General features: G+C 31.1%; 2 protein-coding genes across 5 annotated transcripts in view; both read left to right on the forward strand.

The window, feature by feature from the left end:
• The window catches only part of LOC132721196 (uncharacterized), a 35,420-nt gene extending 25,991 nt beyond the window's left edge, over positions 1-9,429 (forward strand). For 2 of the 4 annotated variants that reach the window (XM_060705454.1, XM_060705457.1), the window contains 4 exons: positions 5,513-5,791; positions 6,264-6,308; positions 6,516-6,914; positions 8,223-8,722. In XM_060705454.1, the coding sequence (XP_060561437.1) occupies positions 5,513-5,791; positions 6,264-6,308; positions 6,516-6,914; positions 8,223-8,707 (1,208 nt within the window). In that variant the 3' untranslated portion in view covers positions 8,708-8,722. Of the gene's footprint in view, positions 1-5,512; positions 5,792-6,263; positions 6,309-6,515; positions 6,915-8,222; positions 8,723-9,136 lie in introns of those variants that run through there. The other 2 variants (XM_060705458.1, XM_060705456.1) reach the window with 2 other exon arrangements.
• A 366-nt stretch (positions 9,430-9,795) lies between these two features.
• On the forward strand, positions 9,796-14,739 carry LOC132721197 (uncharacterized). The gene is made up of 6 exons (XM_060705459.1): positions 9,796-9,830; positions 10,246-10,521; positions 10,760-10,867; positions 12,074-12,143; positions 12,385-12,491; positions 12,806-14,739. Exons 2-6 carry the CDS (start codon positions 10,257-10,259, stop codon positions 12,979-12,981), a joined length of 726 nt encoding a protein of 241 aa, XP_060561442.1. The 5' UTR covers positions 9,796-9,830; positions 10,246-10,256; the 3' UTR covers positions 12,982-14,739.
• Positions 14,740-19,742: the final 5,003 nt, after the last annotated feature.

Genomic DNA, 19,742 nt, shown 5'->3' on the forward strand with positions numbered 1-19,742 from the left:
TGTGACATAAAATGTCTCTGTTATTTAACACAGTGACATGAATAGTGTACATAAACAGAATAAAACAGAATAAAGTGTTTCGGAACAAAATATTATTTGCTATCTTAAGTAGTGTTTTATCCATTTAGCAATAATTTAATGCATGCTTTATTCACTTTTGAGGCAATAATATACCATGTTTATTTCATACAAGCATTTTGGAATTATTCTTTTTTAAAATGCAAATAATAATTTTTGCAGCAGATATATAGCTTTATACACTTTAAAAGATAGTTATATAAATATATAATTTCTTAAAAACGAACTTATTTCTTAGATAGATGAAATATTAAACTGCAATTTAGCAGCCTTAACACCGATGCGTTTTGTCCAAATGCAAAACAGTTTCCTTTTAGGTGGAAACGTGTTAACGCATAATTTAATTTTAGGCTAGTTCCCGGTAAACTACCCTCATTTCATGATATCAAACAGGTGCACAGTCCATTATTTGTATACGGAGATAAGAAAACATTGTCTTTCCATTTGAAGAAAATGTAAATCAAAATATTTTGCAACATAGCTTGAAATCTAAGATAGGTCTCGAAGTGTAAAACTGATGTATGTGAATGTTTTTATGTACCGACTTGCACAATAAATCGTGCCATTCCGATCCGCAGTAAAGCATGCGTCTTATTCAAAATCAATATCAATTTATATTTATTGTTTTGCTAAATGCATCTGTGTACTACACACAGCTAATGGGCATGCAATGAAGACTTGCAATCGTGTTCAATGTCAACGGGTCACAGGTTAGAAAGAATGCGATTTATTGTAATGTATCGAATACGTATATATTGGAAGGGATCATCTTGTGGGTGAATAAGTAGGTATACAGGAAAGGAAAATTGAATTGACAGTTGAAGTAATAAGGAGTATTAATAATAATAATAATAATAATAATAATAATAATAATAATAATAATAATAAAAAAACAAAAACAAACAAAAACATGCATGATTTATTTAATTATTTTTCTATTAATTATATTCATTAATTTAAACATATTTTTCAATACAATTTATGATTCACCGTACGACATATGCAGTTTTATATGAAGAAATTTGTTTTCAAACTTTTTATCAATGTTTGTTAAATGGACATTCGATAGCACCATATTTACTTTGTTTATGATGCATTGCCTACAATTGTTTTCTTTTCATGCTGATAATTCTTGTAGAAAATATCAATATTCTTGATAAATTTGAAAATATAATTAAAGAAGTTAATTTAAAATTGAATTTTGAATATGCCTTATAGGGTCCAGAGGTGAGTATAAAAATATCCGATGCAGTTTTTTTATATTTCCTTCTTTGATCCATGTTATAAATCATTTCCCTAAACACATTACATTATATTTTACATATGTCATACCACTTTTAAATATATTCCTGATTAAACCATTATAATTATGATTTGTCGAATGTATATAAAACTACTCACATGGCGATCAAATAATTCCATGAGAAACCATGATTGCCTGGCAAAAGGGTCTAGGATAATGATTAAGCAAAATGAACCATTTTTTATCTTTTGAATTCTTCCGTATGGTTTTTGGTTTTTTGTTTTCTTCCCTTCACATGATTTTACTCTTGTTACTTCTGTAGGTGTAAGCTGTGAAACTGTTTTTGTTACCATATTGCAAATTTTGCGTTTAATAATGTGAACGGGTGAGGGTTGCGCAGTTCGATACTGCCCACGAGTTTATAAAAATCGGCGCTCAACTCCCCTTCCGTCCGTGATGCCAACTCTTCACCTGTATCCATTTATAGATCAATTAAATAAAAGTACGGTATTCATGTGAAATGTGTAGGCAAAGGCAAAAAAAATGTTTGTGGAAGACCAGAAAACTATAAGCAATATAATTATGAAAGATCGGTCAAATCAAGAAACATTATCTTGGAATATTCGCGGTTTAAAATATTATTTATGTAACAATTATTTTTACAATTGTTAAATAAATGTGATGTTGTTTTTTTTTTATATGAAACGTTGTTGTCAGAATCTGATTATTTGTTTTATGATATCTTTTGTTGAAAACAAAATAAAAATTTTAAAATTTGGACAAAAATGGATCGTTATTCATTTGATTTTGAAAATTTTTTTATTTTAATGCTTTATTTTAATAGAAGGAGAAATAGAGGACCAGTTTTGTTTATTAAAAACTTTAAAGTTTTAAATTTTAAATTAAAGGAGCCTGAAAATATATGTTATGGGGAAAAAAAGGAATTCAATTACAAACATTTTTAACAGATGAAGCTTTGATTTAAATGCATTGTAACAAAAATTTCAAAGTTTTAACCCAGATTATTTTTATCAACTCTCAAAAACCTGTGCTATCACGGGTAGGATAATCGCAAATTGTCGTCGGCTTTCGGATTAAGAAAACCTTGGAACGACTGACTCTTTTGCAAGCATTTTCATACCCACCCTCTACCCCAACCTCAAAGTGTACTCTGTCATTCCAATTGGACACTAAATAACGGTATTTCAACCTTAAACCTTATGAAAACGTGATTTAGTGGTGTGTGTGTGATATAAATGCGCGCGTCATAGCACGTAGTTAATTGAACAGCGAGAACGCCACTTTCTTAAAGGAAACATTTGGTTTCCGCTCAATAACTTTAGTTTGATTTGGCCTATTGACACCAAACTTGGTGTGTAGGTAGCTTATATCAAGATGAAGCTTGGGATTGCTATCCAGATGTCTGTGATTATGGTTAATGTATTTTGTTTTCATGTTTTAACTTGAGTTTGCTTTGACCTTTTGACAACAAGCTTGCTGCGTGGCAGCTTTGGATTGCCACTTAGATATCATGGTCACTGTTACTAAAAATAGAAATTCAGTTTCCGCTCAATAACTTGAATTTGCTTTGGCCTATTGACACCAAACTTGGTGTATGGATAGCTTTTATCAAGAATCAGCTTGGGATTGCTACCCAGGTGTCTGTAATTAAGATCAAGGTCACTGTTACTAAAAATAGAAATTCAGTTTCCGCTCAATAACTTGAGTTTGCTTTGACCTTTTGACACAAAACTTGGTGTATGGATAGCTTATATCAAGAGGCAGCTTTGGATTGCTACCCAGGTGTCTGTGATCAAGGTCAAGGTCACTGTTACCAAAAGAGAAATTCAGTTTCCACTCAATAACTTAAGTTTGCTCTGGCCTATTGTTGCCTTATTTGGTGTGTAGGTAGCTAATATCAAGTGGCAGCGTTGAATTGCTACCGAGGTGTCTGTGATCAAGGTCAAGGTCACTGTTACTAAAAATAGAAATTCAGTTTAAGCTCAATAAGTTGAGTTGCTTTGACCTATTGACAAAAAACTTGGTGTATGAATAGCTTATATCAAGAGGCAGCGTGGGGTTTCTACCTAGGCGTCTGTCATCAAGGTGAAGGTCACTGTTACTAAAAACGAAATTCAGTTTTCACTCAATAACTTGAGTTTGCTTTGGCCTATTGACACCAAACTTGGTGTATGGGTTGGTTATATCAAGAGGCAGCTTGGGATTGCTACCCAGGTGTCAGTGGTCAAGGTCACTGAAACTAAAAATAGAAATTCAGTTTCTGCTCAATAACTTGAGTTAGCTTTGGCCTATTTACACCAAACTTGATGATTGGGTAGCTTATATCAAGAGGCAGCTTTGGATTGCTACCTATCTGTCTGTGATTATGGTTAATGTATTAACTTGAGTTTTCTTTATCCTTTTGACAACAAACTTGCTGCATGGCAGCTTTGAATTACCACTTAGATATCTGGGAGCAATGTCAAGGTCATTTGCTTACAACAGAATTTTCAGCTTCTACTCAATACCTTCAGTGCACTTTGACCTATTGATTGCTGTCACATCAAAACTTGGTCGTTGAAAACCTGGTTTTTGTGATTTTAAAAAAATGAAAGATCAATTCTTTAGCAAAAACGTAAAATGTAAGTCTCAAATTAGTGATAATTAGTGTTTTTTTTATATTAATCGTCAACGACGTAACGCAATTTACCTTTACATTCCGACCTAGACGAATTTCCTTGTCAATTTCTTTACAGTCAACGTTGAACAAAACTTTATTGTTTCATCACAAAATGTACGCACAGACACTGGGCGTTATGATGATACACACAGACAAAATAGACTATGTTTTTTTTGCAACACGAATCAAACCGTTTCCTGCTAGTCTGCCACTTTTATAGAGATATAAGATCAATGTTTTTGACTTAAACCTTTGGCCGACAATCTGAAAGTAAAATGTGTCCAGCGTTTATAAACATTATCTATTGCGCATTTAGATAACGAGGTATCTAATATGCTTATAAAATCGTGTAACTATTTATCTCTCTCTTTGATATCTCATTTTTTTAATTATACGAGTATTTTAACAAACACCCTACTGTTTACACAAAAGTGATATCTGTTTTTCTTTGCATTGGTTCTATTGACTATGTTTCCTGTCAATTTATGATACTAGAAAAAAATGTGTAGTGTTAAAAGCGAATTTTACGTTTACTCTGCTATGCCATAAGGCTTGTAAACTTTTGTACAGTCGGCCGATGACAAGAAGTATACTATTCTGTTAAATTGTGTTTTAAACTTCTGATTTTTGGGCATAATGATAGAAAATGATATCAATTTTCTAAAATTTTCATATTGCAAGTTTTGCATGATCTGTTTATTCTATCTAATTTTTATATCTACCCATTTTTACATTGAGACTATGTAAGGACATTCTAAAACGTTTTAATGCAAATCGAACTCGTTTGTCAAATACAAAATACAGTATGTTGCAATTGTGAATATCAGATGTATATGTGATACAAGTATTATAACATAACAAAATCTTTTTAGGCCTAAAATAGCAGAAGCAATATACACTTATTTAATACATATGAAAACAGATAAACGTGTAATAAAAGACTGTACATTGTTTACAATTTACAGAAGAGTGGTAAAATACATTTCAATTCATTAACCTCATAAGTAACATAGTTTAAGTTCATTGGATTTTAAGTAATTTGTAGCTCTCTTTTTTGAAAATGCAAAATATATATATTTGATAAGTTATTTAGCTTTTCTGTTTGTCATCAGAAATTCGCAGGTCACCTACAGAATATGGGTTAAGATATTGTTTCCTTAGTTTATAATAATTTGGACATATAAGGTGGGGATGAAACTAATTTTCTATTACATTGGTGGATTTTTTATGGCATTTTCGTTCTTCCTTATGCGTTTCTTGATGTTTATATATATCAATGGCGATTTGTTTTTGACAACCTGTAAAGTTCTCAATAGTAACAAGGGCTTACGTTATAATATTTTCGAAAAAAATTAATCTCTGACTTGCAGAAACAACATTTAATATTTAATATTGATTTTCGCTGTTTTAATTTTTTATAGAAGGTACCATAATGATTGTAAACAGGATTGCAGTACTTTTGAAGATTTCACATTCATTTCTATCGTATAATGTGTATGTTTATATTGCAGATATGCCACAAGACGGACACCGTGATTTGATAAATTTTAATCATCAGCAAAGGGAAACTTTACTAGAGGAAGTTGAGCCTAAGATAATTTTAGAAGAGCTCATTGCAAACAGTTGTATCTCTTCTAAAGAAAAAAGAGAAATAGCTACCACGCCAAAAAGGCGGGAAAGAGTAAAATTACTGTTAAAAAAAATTGAATCATCTACAGACATTGTGGCAGATCAAATTGTTAGGTGCATTACAAATGCTTGCCCAAACCTCACAGGACTGTTTCACCCATGTAAGTGAATTTTATTCGTTTATAATATCGAACCATTTTGAAATAATTATCAACGATGCATCTGTTTGTTTTTTTGTTTTTGCTTTTTTTTTGTCTGTTTTTTTTGTCTGGTTTTATTTTGTTATTTTTGTTGTTGTTTTTCCTGTGGAGAAGGGGGTGTTTTTTTTCATTGTTTGTTTTTCATATTGTTGTTGTTTAAAAAGAATGTAAATTAAAAAAGTATTGTTTGCATTTAATATTTTGGACTTAAAGTCCACCTCTGAGACTAATATAAAATCGGAAAAAAAAATATAGTTATAAACATATCTTAAAAGTTTATTTGTCTGAAGTAATTACAGGACTCTTTAAGTCCTTAGATGTTCCATGACATTTACGTGACATTTATGTTTGGAAAAGTTCAAATGAATTACATTTCATTTTTGGTTGGACGATTTGTTTGATAGTTATGCTACTTTACTGTTTATCACTTCAGGTAGTAGTAATACAGGGCAGCAGAACCATTTAACAAATGAAAAGGGTAAATACAACAGATACATCTATAAAATTGTAATGCGAATATTTAACTTGCATTCTTATCAAAAATGGTTTAATATCAAAAGAGTAAAACCCATTCCTGTTTTAATATTGTTTACTAAATACCTTGAATGTTTGTCTAAACGATAGATATTAAATCAGAAAATGGTCTGAATATCAATACATTTGCAGAATATTTTTTAATTTACAGGTTCTCGTTTAAACATTAAAATATCCATAGAGACAAAGGCAGTACAGGACCCGAATGAGCATGATGATCCGGTAAAAACCTTACAAATGAGAAAAAGTGTAGCTGAAGAAATAGAGAGAAAAATTGTTCACAATTTGGAAGAAAATCCAAATCGGTTAGAGGATATGTTCGAAAATTGCTTGATAGGCATTGACAAAATTAAATTTGCGTGTGTAAAAATATATCTAAGGGCATTGTCGTCAAAATCCCTAAGCAAATTAGTGGCATATGCCAACACTGGAGCTTTCAAAAAGCAGATAGCGTCGTTGATTGACCAAAGTGGACATGAATTAGAGAGAGACTCAGAAATATGCATAGAAATATCAGAAGGATGGTCAAAATCGGAACAAAATGAAACGGGTATGTGATAATTCAATCTTCATTGATATTAAAGATAATTTAATTACCAATCTGCTTCATGGTAAAAGGATAAACTAAAGTTTAAATATGAAATATAGACAATTCCTATCTAATTGTTCAGAATCAGTCAAGGGACAAAAATATATATCTCGGAATAAAATAATTCTACATGATATTACAGAGAAATTTTTTTATTATTCAGAAAAATTATGATTTTTCATTTCCATCTCCCGAGCAGAAGGCTTTACGACTCCTGGAATTGCTACTTATTTCTGATTCTAATTAAAACAATTCCAACATTAAATGAAACAAACGTCTTCTATGAATCATAGTTTGTATTTTTTAAATATCATATAGTAATTCTTATTTTATTTAACACTGTCGCCATCAAAGTTTAGTGGCATTCTGTTCTATTTCAAACCACAAGGTATTTCATATAAAAATAATTAAAAAAACTCATTTTCTATCGACTTATTTAAAGTTTACAATTTTGAGTGTATTGTTGAAGAATAATGCATGTTTTGAAGTCAAATGTTGGGAATATAGTCACGAAGGCCAACAGGCCTGAGTTATTACTTACAAAGCAATTTGCAATACTGCTTTTATTAAGTCCTTGGTCCGTCCATAACTGATGTTACATAAATAAAACGTTGTATGGTATAAATGTGATGACAAGTACTTGGTAACATAGCTAGAAACAAGAACTGTATTATGAACTTTTAGAAAAGACAACATCTAACGAGTATGCTAGTAATTATTTGACGCATTTATAGCGACTCAACTGAAGTTTGTCAAAAAGACTGGAAAAATGTTTATCGAAATTTGTGTAACTTTAAAGGTTGATGTAGGTTTGGTCATGGGCCAATTACCATTGTACAAAAAAAAAACAGAATAATCGCTCAGTACGTTTTTCTAGAATAATATATCTAAGTTTTGAAAATGACCTATATAAAGATGAAAAGCGTTTAGATTATTTTAATTCACGAGCGGCTTAGAAGCGCACAAACAACAATTTTCAATTCAATTTGTAGTATAATTCTGAATTTAACCGTTTAAGCACCCCAGGTTGTCTATGTAAAAATTTCGTTTTTACCTTTTTTAGCTTTTAGATCTCAGCGGAGTTCCTTCGGTGTTTTTATTTTTAGCATATTTCAGTTGACTATTGTCTGAATTCAACTTTTAAATTAGGAAATGTTCAAGTCGGAGTTTAGCTGTTTCAAAGAACACTGAAATATTAACTTTGCCTGCAGCCACTTTAGACGTTTATTTAAATGTTTAAATACGTACCTGATTAGTGTGTCTCTTTAGTTTTAGAGTGTCTTTGCAACTTAGATAGAAGAGCAATAAGGAAGAACTTCAAACTACTTAGTGACAAAATGAAATGTTCCAAAATAATCAATCGCATTTTGGAAAGTCATCTAATTACAAAGATGGATAAAGCATTTTTGATGAAGATAAAAACTTACGATTTGAAAGCTATGAAGAAACAGCTAATGCACTATTTACTGAAAGAAGAATTACCAAAGATAATGTTCTGTATTTTGGAAGACGAAATTATAAGAACAAATGGGTCGTCAATTATTCGGACCATACTTACAGGTATATATATATTTTACACAAATATTCAAATAAAAATTTATGTAAATAATGATATTGTTTTTTTTAAATATTTCAAGTTTGTTTTATACCAAATATTTATAATAACTTTTATATTAATAGTCAGAAGACCAGTAACTTTAATATTGAAATTTACCTACTATATTTCAGAGCATTATTGTTTATTTCCTAAATAAAATATTTCATCAAGAAAATACCTTTACCTTACAACAAGGATTAATACTGAAGCGATGTTAATGAATACCACTGAGCAATGCGATGAGGGTATTATGTTTCACTAGACGTATCCAAAAAAGCAATTTAGATATCTAGTTTTTAAGTCAACATATAAGCGTTTTTGGAATGTAATGAGATCAATTGTTTTGTTGGTGGGTTTTGTTTTTGTCTTTTAACTGCTTATCAAGTTCATTGATAGATGCAAATATTGTCTGTTTTACACGTTAAGTGTTAAACATGACTGATATCTGAAATATTTCTGTTTGTAATTTCGATGTTAAGTCACACTAACATTGAAATCGCCATACGGTGGCTTGAAGTGATTAGGTACCGCGCGTCTAAAATCGGCCGATGTAATGTTTTTAACATCAAATGTGTTTTTATATAAGTGACTCATGCCCAAATGATTCCACCAGAAAATGCATGAAACATTTGAAATTCAGAAGGTTGGTACTCCTGGTTGATATTATAAATACCAAGGGTTTAAACGTTGATATGAGAACAATTATCCATTTGGTTTGGCAATTTGTTTCAATCTTAAATCTCGGAGGACGTACACATATGTATTTCAAATTTTACTGATAAAGTTTCTGTTTATTTAAGGCAATGACAAGCTCCTAAAAAACCAATGTAAACCAACTAACTTATTTGTATTTATCTTCACTATTGTTTCCCATAATTTTACCTGTTTACAAAATGGGTTTTTTTTTCAAGGGGAAAAAGAAAAAAAGCTTTTAAAAGTGTTCAAAACTTTTTTAATTTACAGGGAAAATAAAAGAACATTCAATGAAATTAAGAAAGGGGGAAACGTCAATTTTTCTAAAAAAGGTTTCCCCTTTTTGGAAGAACTAGAACCCCCAATGGTTTTTTCCGTTTAAAAAGAGGAGATAATGCTTCCCCGAACGTTTTGGGGCTAAAATGAAAAAACATGTCCGACAAATAAAGGGGAAAATTTTGTAGGCTTCTTTTGAGAGACATTTTGATTTTTTGGTTTTTTTGGTTTTAAAAAGATCCCAATTCCCCTTTTTGATCTTGCAAATAAAAAAAGAAGCTCAAAGGACAAAAACGACTGTGAAGATAAAGGTCTGTCATGTATTTAGATTTTTTTTATATATTTTACTGACATCAATCATACTGATCATATATTTTGACAGATTACGTTTCGCATGGAGTGAATTGATATGAAATTTCAGTTATATTAATATTTATTAAATATAAATAAGAACTATTTCTTCTTCAATATTCATATATCTAACTTTGATTCGCTTCAAATTCCATTACCTCCTCATATTTCATTTTGATTAGTTCGATGACAGTTGAGCAATGCAGTATTTAATGTAATGTACTTGCATATTTTAACATAAAATCTTTATAGAAATTATGTTCTGAAACATAATTTTATAGGAATTGATAAGGAATTATACATACCAAGCAATGTATAATAATAATCCTTTTAAAACAAGTGTAACTTCAGTATTTGCTTCTGTTCTATTTACAGACCTTAAAAGAATGAAGTCTGCGTTGCAGTTCTACTTGGATGAAATAGTAGAAGAAATTGATCCACTGATTCTTAAAAGTTGGCTTGGAGCTAAATCATGGGATGAATTAAAGATCAATAAGCTAAGTAAAATTGTTGGAAGGAGGGAAAGGGCTGAGAAATTTTGTATGTCCTTAAAAGAAACAGGGTCTGATATAGTTCAAGATGTTTTACACGCAATGAAATTTTGTGGATACGAGGATATAGCTGGTGATATCATAAATATTGCCAGAGAAGGTAAATTACACATACAATGTCTTCTTCTGTACATAGATTAAAATATTCTATACAGTTACCATAAATAATTATGCAAAACGATGAAATTTACTTAAAACAGATGTAAAATGTTTAACAATGTAACATCCACCAGAAAACAAAAAGCAATCACAAACAGTAGTTTAGATTACTTTTCATCAATTATACCATGTCTTGTTAATTTTTTTGTATCACTTTTTATTTGACTTATAATTTTCAGGTCCCCTTTCCAATCTATATAGGTGCCCAAATGTTACGAATCTGACACAAAACAATGAACGTTGCGTCTATAATGAGACATACAAATTTAAAGAATATTTGGATGAAGGCAAGATATGTGAAACATTTTTTTCTTTGTTGTTGTTTTCCGCTGATTTTCTAGCAATTGATCTACCTATCTGGCTTTCTCAGATATTTTCTCGTTGTTACCAATTTTTCTATAAATGTGCGACAATTTATCCGACATGATTTCTAAGACAAATTATAATTAGACTCAATATCCAAATTGAATGTCAAGGAGAACTTTTGCCTCGCCCGAGAATCGAACCAGTATCACTGATGTTTCCTATTGTGCTAAGTGGGTGGTCCATGTAAAGTCTTAATCCCGATGTATGTTTCAAACTAGTGTCGTACATTTGAAAATTTGAGTATTTTATAGAAATCAGGGTGTATGTGCAACATTTACACAATAATGAAATAAAATTTACATGAATAGGAACTCGGACATGTATGAGATAAAATCATGAGCGGGATATAATACACAGAAAAATCTTACGGAAATCCCCATGCCAAAGCCGGGAGTTGAACCATGGGTCTCTAGATTGCCGGTCCATTATGAGTATGCTTACCGTAACACCACACCTTCTATATTAAGTTATTTTGCAATTTATTGTAACTTAGATATATAAGATCAATAAGCACCAGATAAAAGCAACGACCTCTGTGGTGTAGTGGTAAGCATACTGGACTGTATTCGAGAGACCCTAGGTTCTAGTGGGATTTTCTATGTATAATTTCCCGCCCAGGGGTGTTGGGGTAGGTTCGAGGATATCAATCAACCAATCAGTGGGAATATTTTTGTGGGGTTAAAAGTTCGTTTTGGCCCGTACAAATTTGGTAACGAGTTTTTAAAAAAAGCTCGAGTAAAAAGGGGCCTTTTTGCAGATTGTATTTTCGTAAAAAAAAAAAAAGCTCAATTTACACTTGTTTACTGGGTTTAAAATTTTAAAACTCCGATTTGGAAATTTTTTCCCAAAAACCCCTGAATCGTTTATAAAGGTTTTATAGAGTTTAAATTTTAAAAATTCTTTAAAATTTTAAATCTCCAAAAAAACTATGGTAATTTAAAGAACTATGTTATTTACATTTTGCATTGATTCAATGTACAAATAGAGAGCCCTTGGCGTAACCACACTGTTTATAATATATTCATTTTTAGTTTTTCTTATAACATTCTTCAAAATAGTTTTGATTTGACTTATTTATTAGAATGATGTTGTTGATGAAATGTTAAAGGAAATATTTATTTGCACAGAAGAAGCTCCTAATCTTGAAATAGACGTTGAAAAAAGTATGATCACTTCAATGATTCCAAGAGACAAAAGGTATGATCAAAAGTTTTTAAACAGAGATTTGTATCTATTTAGATCTTTTGGTTGCAACAAAAATATATCAAAATTTCCAAAATATATGTGTACAATGTTACCTTAAATATCATTCTCGGAGAGTATTTAACTCAACCTAATTTTGTTTGAAACAAATACAATATAGAACTGATGTGATTCGCCATATACTCATGATTCAATAATGTTAGGTTAAAGGATATGTTATCAATTAATGATTCAGGTTAGGACCCATTCAGAGTCTTAAAGGCGTTACTGAAAGTGTCCTTTTATCCGGATCTGGACTGATCAAAAGTACGAAGGATTTTTTGGGGTCATTACTGAAAACAGGTATACCGTTTCAATCAGTTTATTTGAAATCAAAATGCATTTCGAAGAAGAAAATGATAAAAATGATTTTAAAAAATTAAATGTTTGCTGCGCCTTATTTTGTATGTGTATTCAATATTACTTTAATGAATCATAGTGCTTTTCTTAGACATTTGGCAAGATGCAAAAATACCCTGACATTCCCTTTTAAATAGTGGCTTGTTTTATGTTCGAGCCTCACTATAATTACACATGTATTTTGAAAGTTGAGTTTACGAAAAACTTTATTAGCAGTCTATCAAAATGCACTATCAGATCGATTTTCTTATTTTCAGAGTCAGATAAATGTTCATCATCAAGTACCGAAGAAACAACATCGAATGAAGCAAAAGGAGCTGAAGGAGAAAATAAGTTTGTGTCATGGACGAAGGAGTTCTCATGGCCCTTACCAACAATCCAATTAAAGAAAAGTAACATTAAAGAACAGACATTGAAAACAGTTGATAAATAGTAAATCTCAAAATTGCTTTTCCAATTAAACTTTTTATGTAAATTATGTAAATTTATGTAACACGGTCCGGGAGAATTGTAAAGCCTAGTACTTGTTATCCTAATGATACTTATCAGAAATAAACTGACTAATGATTAAATATCTGATAAACGATAATTGTGTAAATAATTCGTAATGATTGCGTTCGATTATACTTATATATGAACTAGCTAAAATAATTTCTAAAACAGATTCAATAATATTATCAATGTTTAACTTTAAAAACGTATTATTAATGCTTAATGTTTTGTTTTTTTTAAGAAATACAATCAATTTCTTTAAGTAAAAGAAGGGAGATGTAATATGAGACTGTTTATATAAATGTATGTTTGCGCATGCTGAGAAAGAAGTACAGCAGTTCTTTTTTAGAGTTTATCTCTAGTACTAAACTTGTAGTCATAGAACACATTTGTGTCTCATAAGTTATACGTTGTCTACTTGTGATATTCTCACATACAAAACCACATAATATTACAGCTAGGATCTGCCAATTGTATATGAATGACACCATGATATTTCAGTGGCTTTGAAAGTGGTCACTTTCTCCGCTTACGAATCAAACACGGAGTTTTCCACTGAAAGCGTAAATACATAATATAATAATAATTGAATAATTGTATATGTTAAGTATCTATAATTTTATGAGAGACTTTAATCAATACTATTTGTATACAAGATAGGATATTGTTATTCCTGACAACTTATAACACCTAGACTATGTCAAAATGCATTTACGTTTTCTTTATTGAATCGTTGGAAATTTGCTAAAAAAATGTTTTGCTTTGTATTTCTTTACTGATATGTATATCCTGTTGTTTATTTCAAAATTATTTGTAATTATTGATTATTTTCTGTCGAAAATATTATACTGCTTATGTTTTAATATTTTATATAGATACTTCCAGGATACGTGCTTTGTTGTTGTTATTTGTATAACATGTTTAAGTATATTTTAATTCCCAAAATCGTTGAGTTTCAACTGGATTGTATGGCTAGGATCTGCCGATTGTATATGAATGACGCCACTTTGAAAGCCGTCACTTTATCCGCATACGAATCAAACACGGAGTGCATTATTCAATCATTTACCTGTATTCTAAAAAAATATATATATATAAATAATATTGAGCGATTTATCTTTAAATGTCAGATCCAATTGGATATAATCAAATGCGAAAACTTATAAACACGTATTCTTTACTTTAAAATGCATCTTATTTTAATTATCATATCTTATTATGTAAAAATAATCTAGTTGCTAAGGTAGCATATGTTCAGCGTGATATAAGATAGGTAATTTTAACATTGTCTCTTGAATTCCGGTTTTCAACATACGGAATTTACGAAGTGACGATTTCAGCTTCATGAATTTTAACATTTCCTTTACAGTTCATTTTAAGGTTTTTTATATATTGTTTATTTTTTAAACTATTACTTAAATGCAGGATATAGGCAATCTGTTTAAACAATAAATTTAAAATAGCTATCATAATAAAGTATTCAGTAAAATGTTTGATCCTATACATGGCCTTGGCTTTTAGTGGTGCGTCAAAGATATGATGTGGACTGTATAAAGCTATATCTAATGGAATATTTTTATGAAATTTATAAACAGCAATTTTACGGTCGAGTCTCGACACAGTTATAACATATTAAATCTCTGTAATTAAACATACATGACTTCTTTTCGTAAACTGAATAAGGGTTTTCCGCAGCAAAATTTTAAAGCACTTTTTCTTAAAAAGGTGGGAAAATTAAATTTCTTTCCGCCCTTTAGTATTTATTTAATCATATATCTTTCATACGGTATTTTTTCAAAATAGGGGGTTTTTGCGGGCTGTTTGGAAAGCATTACCCCACTTTAAAGGGAAAATACAAAAATTGGGAAGTATTAAAAAGACTTTTATGAAAGACAAAGGGCAGTCAATTTTGGGTGTTAGATTTGTTTTTTGTTCCTTTTGGTTTATGAATTTGATTTTAATGACAGGGTTCCCATTTTTTTTGTTTTAATGAACATTTAGCTAAAAATTTGCAAATATTTTTTTATGTGTGTTTTTTAAATTGGTCGGTTTGTTTTAAAGTCAAAGTGTAAGGGGCCTAAAAGCTTTTGAGTTATGCAGTATGTACCTTCATAAATGAATTCATTCTAATTTTAATGTATCTTTACTAAATTGAACTTTTTTATGCTGTAAGTATGTTATATCATTATAAAACTGAATATATTTAACTCATATCAAATGCATGTAGAGACACTTAAAACAATTCATAAATAAACTCTATAATGTATGTTGCGATCTTGTGTTATATTTGTTATTATTGAAAGAAATATATTTGTTATAACATTTGATATTGTTTCGCTTTGTCCTTTTGATCATTACTAGAAGAATTAAATAGTTTCGGTTTTCAAACATTTCAAAATGAACCAGATCAAAATAATTATACATTGTGTATTTCTTAAAAACATTTTAATAAATCTTATATGCATTAGATTCATTAGGTAAATAACCTAGCTTGTTGGTTACGTTCTTATTTGAAAGATCAAATTGCTGAGTCGTTACTCTCTTTTTCTCCTTTCAGATAATAGAATTTTTCCTTTTTGTATCTTCCTTTGCAAAAAGTATTTATTATGATTGAGACATAAAACAAACACTGAAACATGAATGTTAAAGTCTTAGTTTTAAAACTGTTTCGAAAAATTATAATCCTCATTGATTTCTAAGTTCATTTGCCGCAATAATCTCCGTAGATTGAATTGAATCGAAATTAGGAACAGCTGTATGGTTATTTGACATAATGTTACTGATGCCATAAGAAAAGGATTTTTGAAAACAATTGAAACTCCGGATTTCTTTAATGTCAAATGAAATTCTTTACACATTCAATAATTACTAATCCATCTTAAAAGAACCACGTTGAAGTACTTATCATTTGGCAGTTGGTGTTTTCACCTATGGTGAAGGTCGGTTACTTCAAACTACTTGCGGACGTCATGATATACCTCTTGCATTTTTGTAGCCTGCGTTTCAGTATACCCCTGGTACCAAAGTTCATGGGAGCTGAATTTTGCCTTTTGGCGTCTATTCTGCAGGTGTTATGTAATTCACTTTTGGTTTGTTGAGAAAGTTTATAGTTTTAGAGGTATGACAAGAGGCCGAGTCTTGATGGAACACCATATCATTCTCTCTTCCAGGAAAACGTCGCGAAACGTCTTAGTGAGAAATGGTTTTAGTACGTTGGGTATGTAATATTTTGCATTGATTTTTACCCCTTTAATGATAAAATATATAGATGTCTTGCCGTAGTGACTAACCTCGGACCAAACCATATATCCAGGTGCAAAATTTTTAATGCATCTCGTTTCACAAACTTCAATTTGTTCAGGTCTGCTTCATTAGTTCGACCGTAACTACCGCCATATAAAATATAGTATCATCTGTGGTGACAATGTTTATTTCATTTTCCAGTTAAGAAGGAGATAAAGACGCAATGATCGAGCACATACATTTATCGTTTTCATGAACTTTTGTTAGCTATAAGATTTTATAACGTGCTTTGATTGTGTTCCATAATTTATTGAGCACCCCTTATACTAAGGTACCTAATCGTGCATGATATATGCACGGAATGACACCTGAGGTCTTCCTTCACCAGTAAAGCTGGAAAGTCGCCAATTGATCTATTCTATGTAACGCAACAAAAAAAAAAACAAAAAACGCTGAGACAAGTCTCAGCGTGGATGAATTATACCTTGGTGTTCTGAGTTTTTCACAAACATAACACCTGTAAAGGCACTATTGAAGTCCGAAGTCCGCTGCTGGAAACCCTAACTGTCTGACAGACTCGCTTTTAATATACTTTATTCAGTTATTTTCGATATCATTATCAAAGGTCGTATCTTTATGTTTCGGTCAAAAATTGCGTGTAAGAGTTTTGAGTCCTGAATGACATACTTTCGTATTCGTATTCTGTAATCTCTAACAAACCCAATGCTAACAGGCTTAGCTATGTGCAATTCCGCTGACGGACACGTCTCTTCGAAGCGAATGAATGCATTTCAAACAGTGTATCATTCAAATTTCGCTAAAATGTCTTAAAATCGCTTCAGTTTTCCAGAAGAAGCATTTCGAACGTATTGAACTGCGTTCGTTTTAGTATGGAAACAGTTTCCACGTGATCTAATGTGAATTAAATAGAAAGTGCAACGGCAGATATGCCAGATTAGGAGCGTAGCGCCCGAGCATTTCAGATTCAGTTAGAAGAGTTTTAAGAATCGCTCAAGACGCTATTAAAGAAATAAACTGAGATGAATTTGCGAGACAATCAGCAGAACAAATAACTGAAAACACACAAAGTTGTTCACATATAAAACAAACGTGTTTATTTATATGAATAATTCTAAATTAAAGTTGAAGCTTCATTATTGATGTGCTATATTGTATTACACGGGTATTGCTCATCATTGTATTCAAATTTCTTAGTTAATTGGTGCAGATGTAGTATGATTGCATTGTGTCCAAAGCAGTTGTTGGCACGAGTCTCAGTCTGATTTTGGTTTTTTAGTATTTTATTTCTTTTGCAGCAACAATATTAAATAGGAGGTTATGAAATATGTAAATTGGTAGCTTCTTATTTTGCATACCTTTCGGTGAAACAGTTTAATAGTATTTCAAATATAAGCGGTGGGCTGTAACTGTCTGCTTGTTATTACGAATCGGATATATAGCACGAATTATGCAAAACGTAATGCTGATTTTCAAAGCGTAATGAGAAATGTATGCCTCACCCAAGACTCAAGATAAAGATCTCGTTAACTATTGACCTTAACTCTTTTGGCGCCATTCCAATGGTACGTGATCCATTTTATTATCTTATTATCTTCTTATGTGTTGAATGTTAAAAAAGACATGGAAAGCAAGATCATCAAGAAAGGGCGGCGTTCAATGAACGCAACCCCCACACGACCCAGCCACACAGGACACCAGCAGGACATCTAACAAAAGTAGGACAGTGTACAAGGCAAAGCACGGACGAGGTAAAGTCAAAATATGTATACAGTTAATACAATATCACCGAAGTTTAGGTTACATATAACATTTATCAATTGTAAATAAAATAAAACATTAACACATTAACTCCGCTAGCATGTCCAGCGCGCAGACGTATGAACTGATTCGGTTGTAATTCGGTTTCTCCAATTTAATTTTAAGTGGTTTACATATGGAGATTTACAGTACCTTGTCACCGGCCAATATGCAAATAAGTGAAAAAGCAAAATAATATTGATTGAAAAAGCAATTTACTTGTTATGTGGTACAATTAGGATGGCCTGAGATTTGCCCTTTAAGGCAATTGTATTTAACCTGATGATGTCTTAGTGAAGTTGAAATAAATCAGAAAAAGTAAGTTGGTAAGATTGTAGGATATAAGAAAACATTTTTATAATAGTTGGGTCGGTTTATTGCGGACATTTTGGACAATAGGACACTAATCTATAGAACGTTGAATACAGCTTGAAAGCTTGACTCATTTATTTTGTAGTGTTGAACGGCAAAGATAAGAACAGCAACTCTCTGTAGGTTTTTCTTTTTCATGCATTTTATTCTGGGACAAATATGTTTTAAAATATTCTTTTAGCTTCAATAATTTTAAGAATTTATTGATTTGATCTCATGTTTAAGATGGATGATTTGGAAGAATGCTATGTATTAAGATAGACATGTACATATATGCACACAAATGATCACAATTTGGAGTAAAGTGTCATTTTAAAACTTTATCACCTTAGTCAGCAGAAAATTGCCTTTCTTCTTTTGCTGAAACATAATCTTAAATTTGGCTTTAATCATTGGTTGAAAGGTCAATCATATTATCTCAGTAAAAATCTTATGTAATGAATGTCCCCATTTTTATATGGCTGAAAAAAACATGGCGGTATTTTGGATTAATACTAGTATCTACCATAGACCGGAAGGACCGTTTAAACTTCTTGAATTCTCGATTTCATCCTCATGAATTCATTATTTTAACTTCTTGAATTCCCGTTTTCAACATATGGAATTCACGAATTGACGATTTCAGCTTCATGAATTCACTATTTCAGCTTCACGAATTCACGCTTTCAACTTCATGAATTCACGCTTTCAACTTCGTGAATTCACGACTTCAACTTCACGAATTCACAATTTCAACTTCATGAATTGACGATTTCAACTTCATGAGTTCATGAATTCAACTTCGTAAATTCACGATTTCAACTTCACGAATTCACGATTTAAACTTCACGAATTCACGATACCAACTTCATGATGTTAAAATAAGTGTATAAATATTTACCTTTCTATATTAAATACTTCATTATTTCCCGCCTCAAATACACGGAAATCATGAAGTGCAAATACACGGGTAGAAAAATCCGCATTATGTTAGTAACCATAGTCTTGAAGTGCAGGACTATTTTTTCGTTGGTTCCCATCTTGCGTATGCAAAACGAGGTATTAGGAAACAAGAACCGATACTACTAAGTACTGAAGTAATTCTCAGTACGATAGACCGGTAGGGACTTTTCGACTTTGAATTTTCGATTTCAACTTCGTGAATTCAAAATTTTAAATTCGTTAATTTACTTTTTCAACATACGGAATCCACAATTTTAACTTCATTAATTCACGATTTCAACTTCACCAATTCACGTTGAAATGTTCCATCCGGTCTATCGTACTGAG

Source organism: Ruditapes philippinarum, unplaced genomic scaffold, assembly GCF_026571515.1.
Source record: "Ruditapes philippinarum isolate M1 unplaced genomic scaffold, ASM2657151v2 ctg7388_1_1_1_1, whole genome shotgun sequence".
Taxonomy (NCBI): Eukaryota; Metazoa; Mollusca; class Bivalvia; order Venerida; family Veneridae; genus Ruditapes; species Ruditapes philippinarum.

Bases quoted from the DNA above. Each gene is read 5' to 3' on its own strand.
- LOC132721197 (XM_060705459.1), top strand. From the start codon at position 10,257: ATGAAGTCTGCGTTGCAGTTCTACTTGGATGAAATAGTAGAAGAAATT. The intron at 10,522-10,759 runs GTAAATTACACA...TATAATTTTCAG, and splicing joins CATAAATATTGCCAGAGAAG to GTCCCCTTTCCAATCTATAT. The intron at 12,492-12,805 runs GTATACCGTTTC...TCTTATTTTCAG, and splicing joins GGGGTCATTACTGAAAACAG to AGTCAGATAAATGTTCATCA.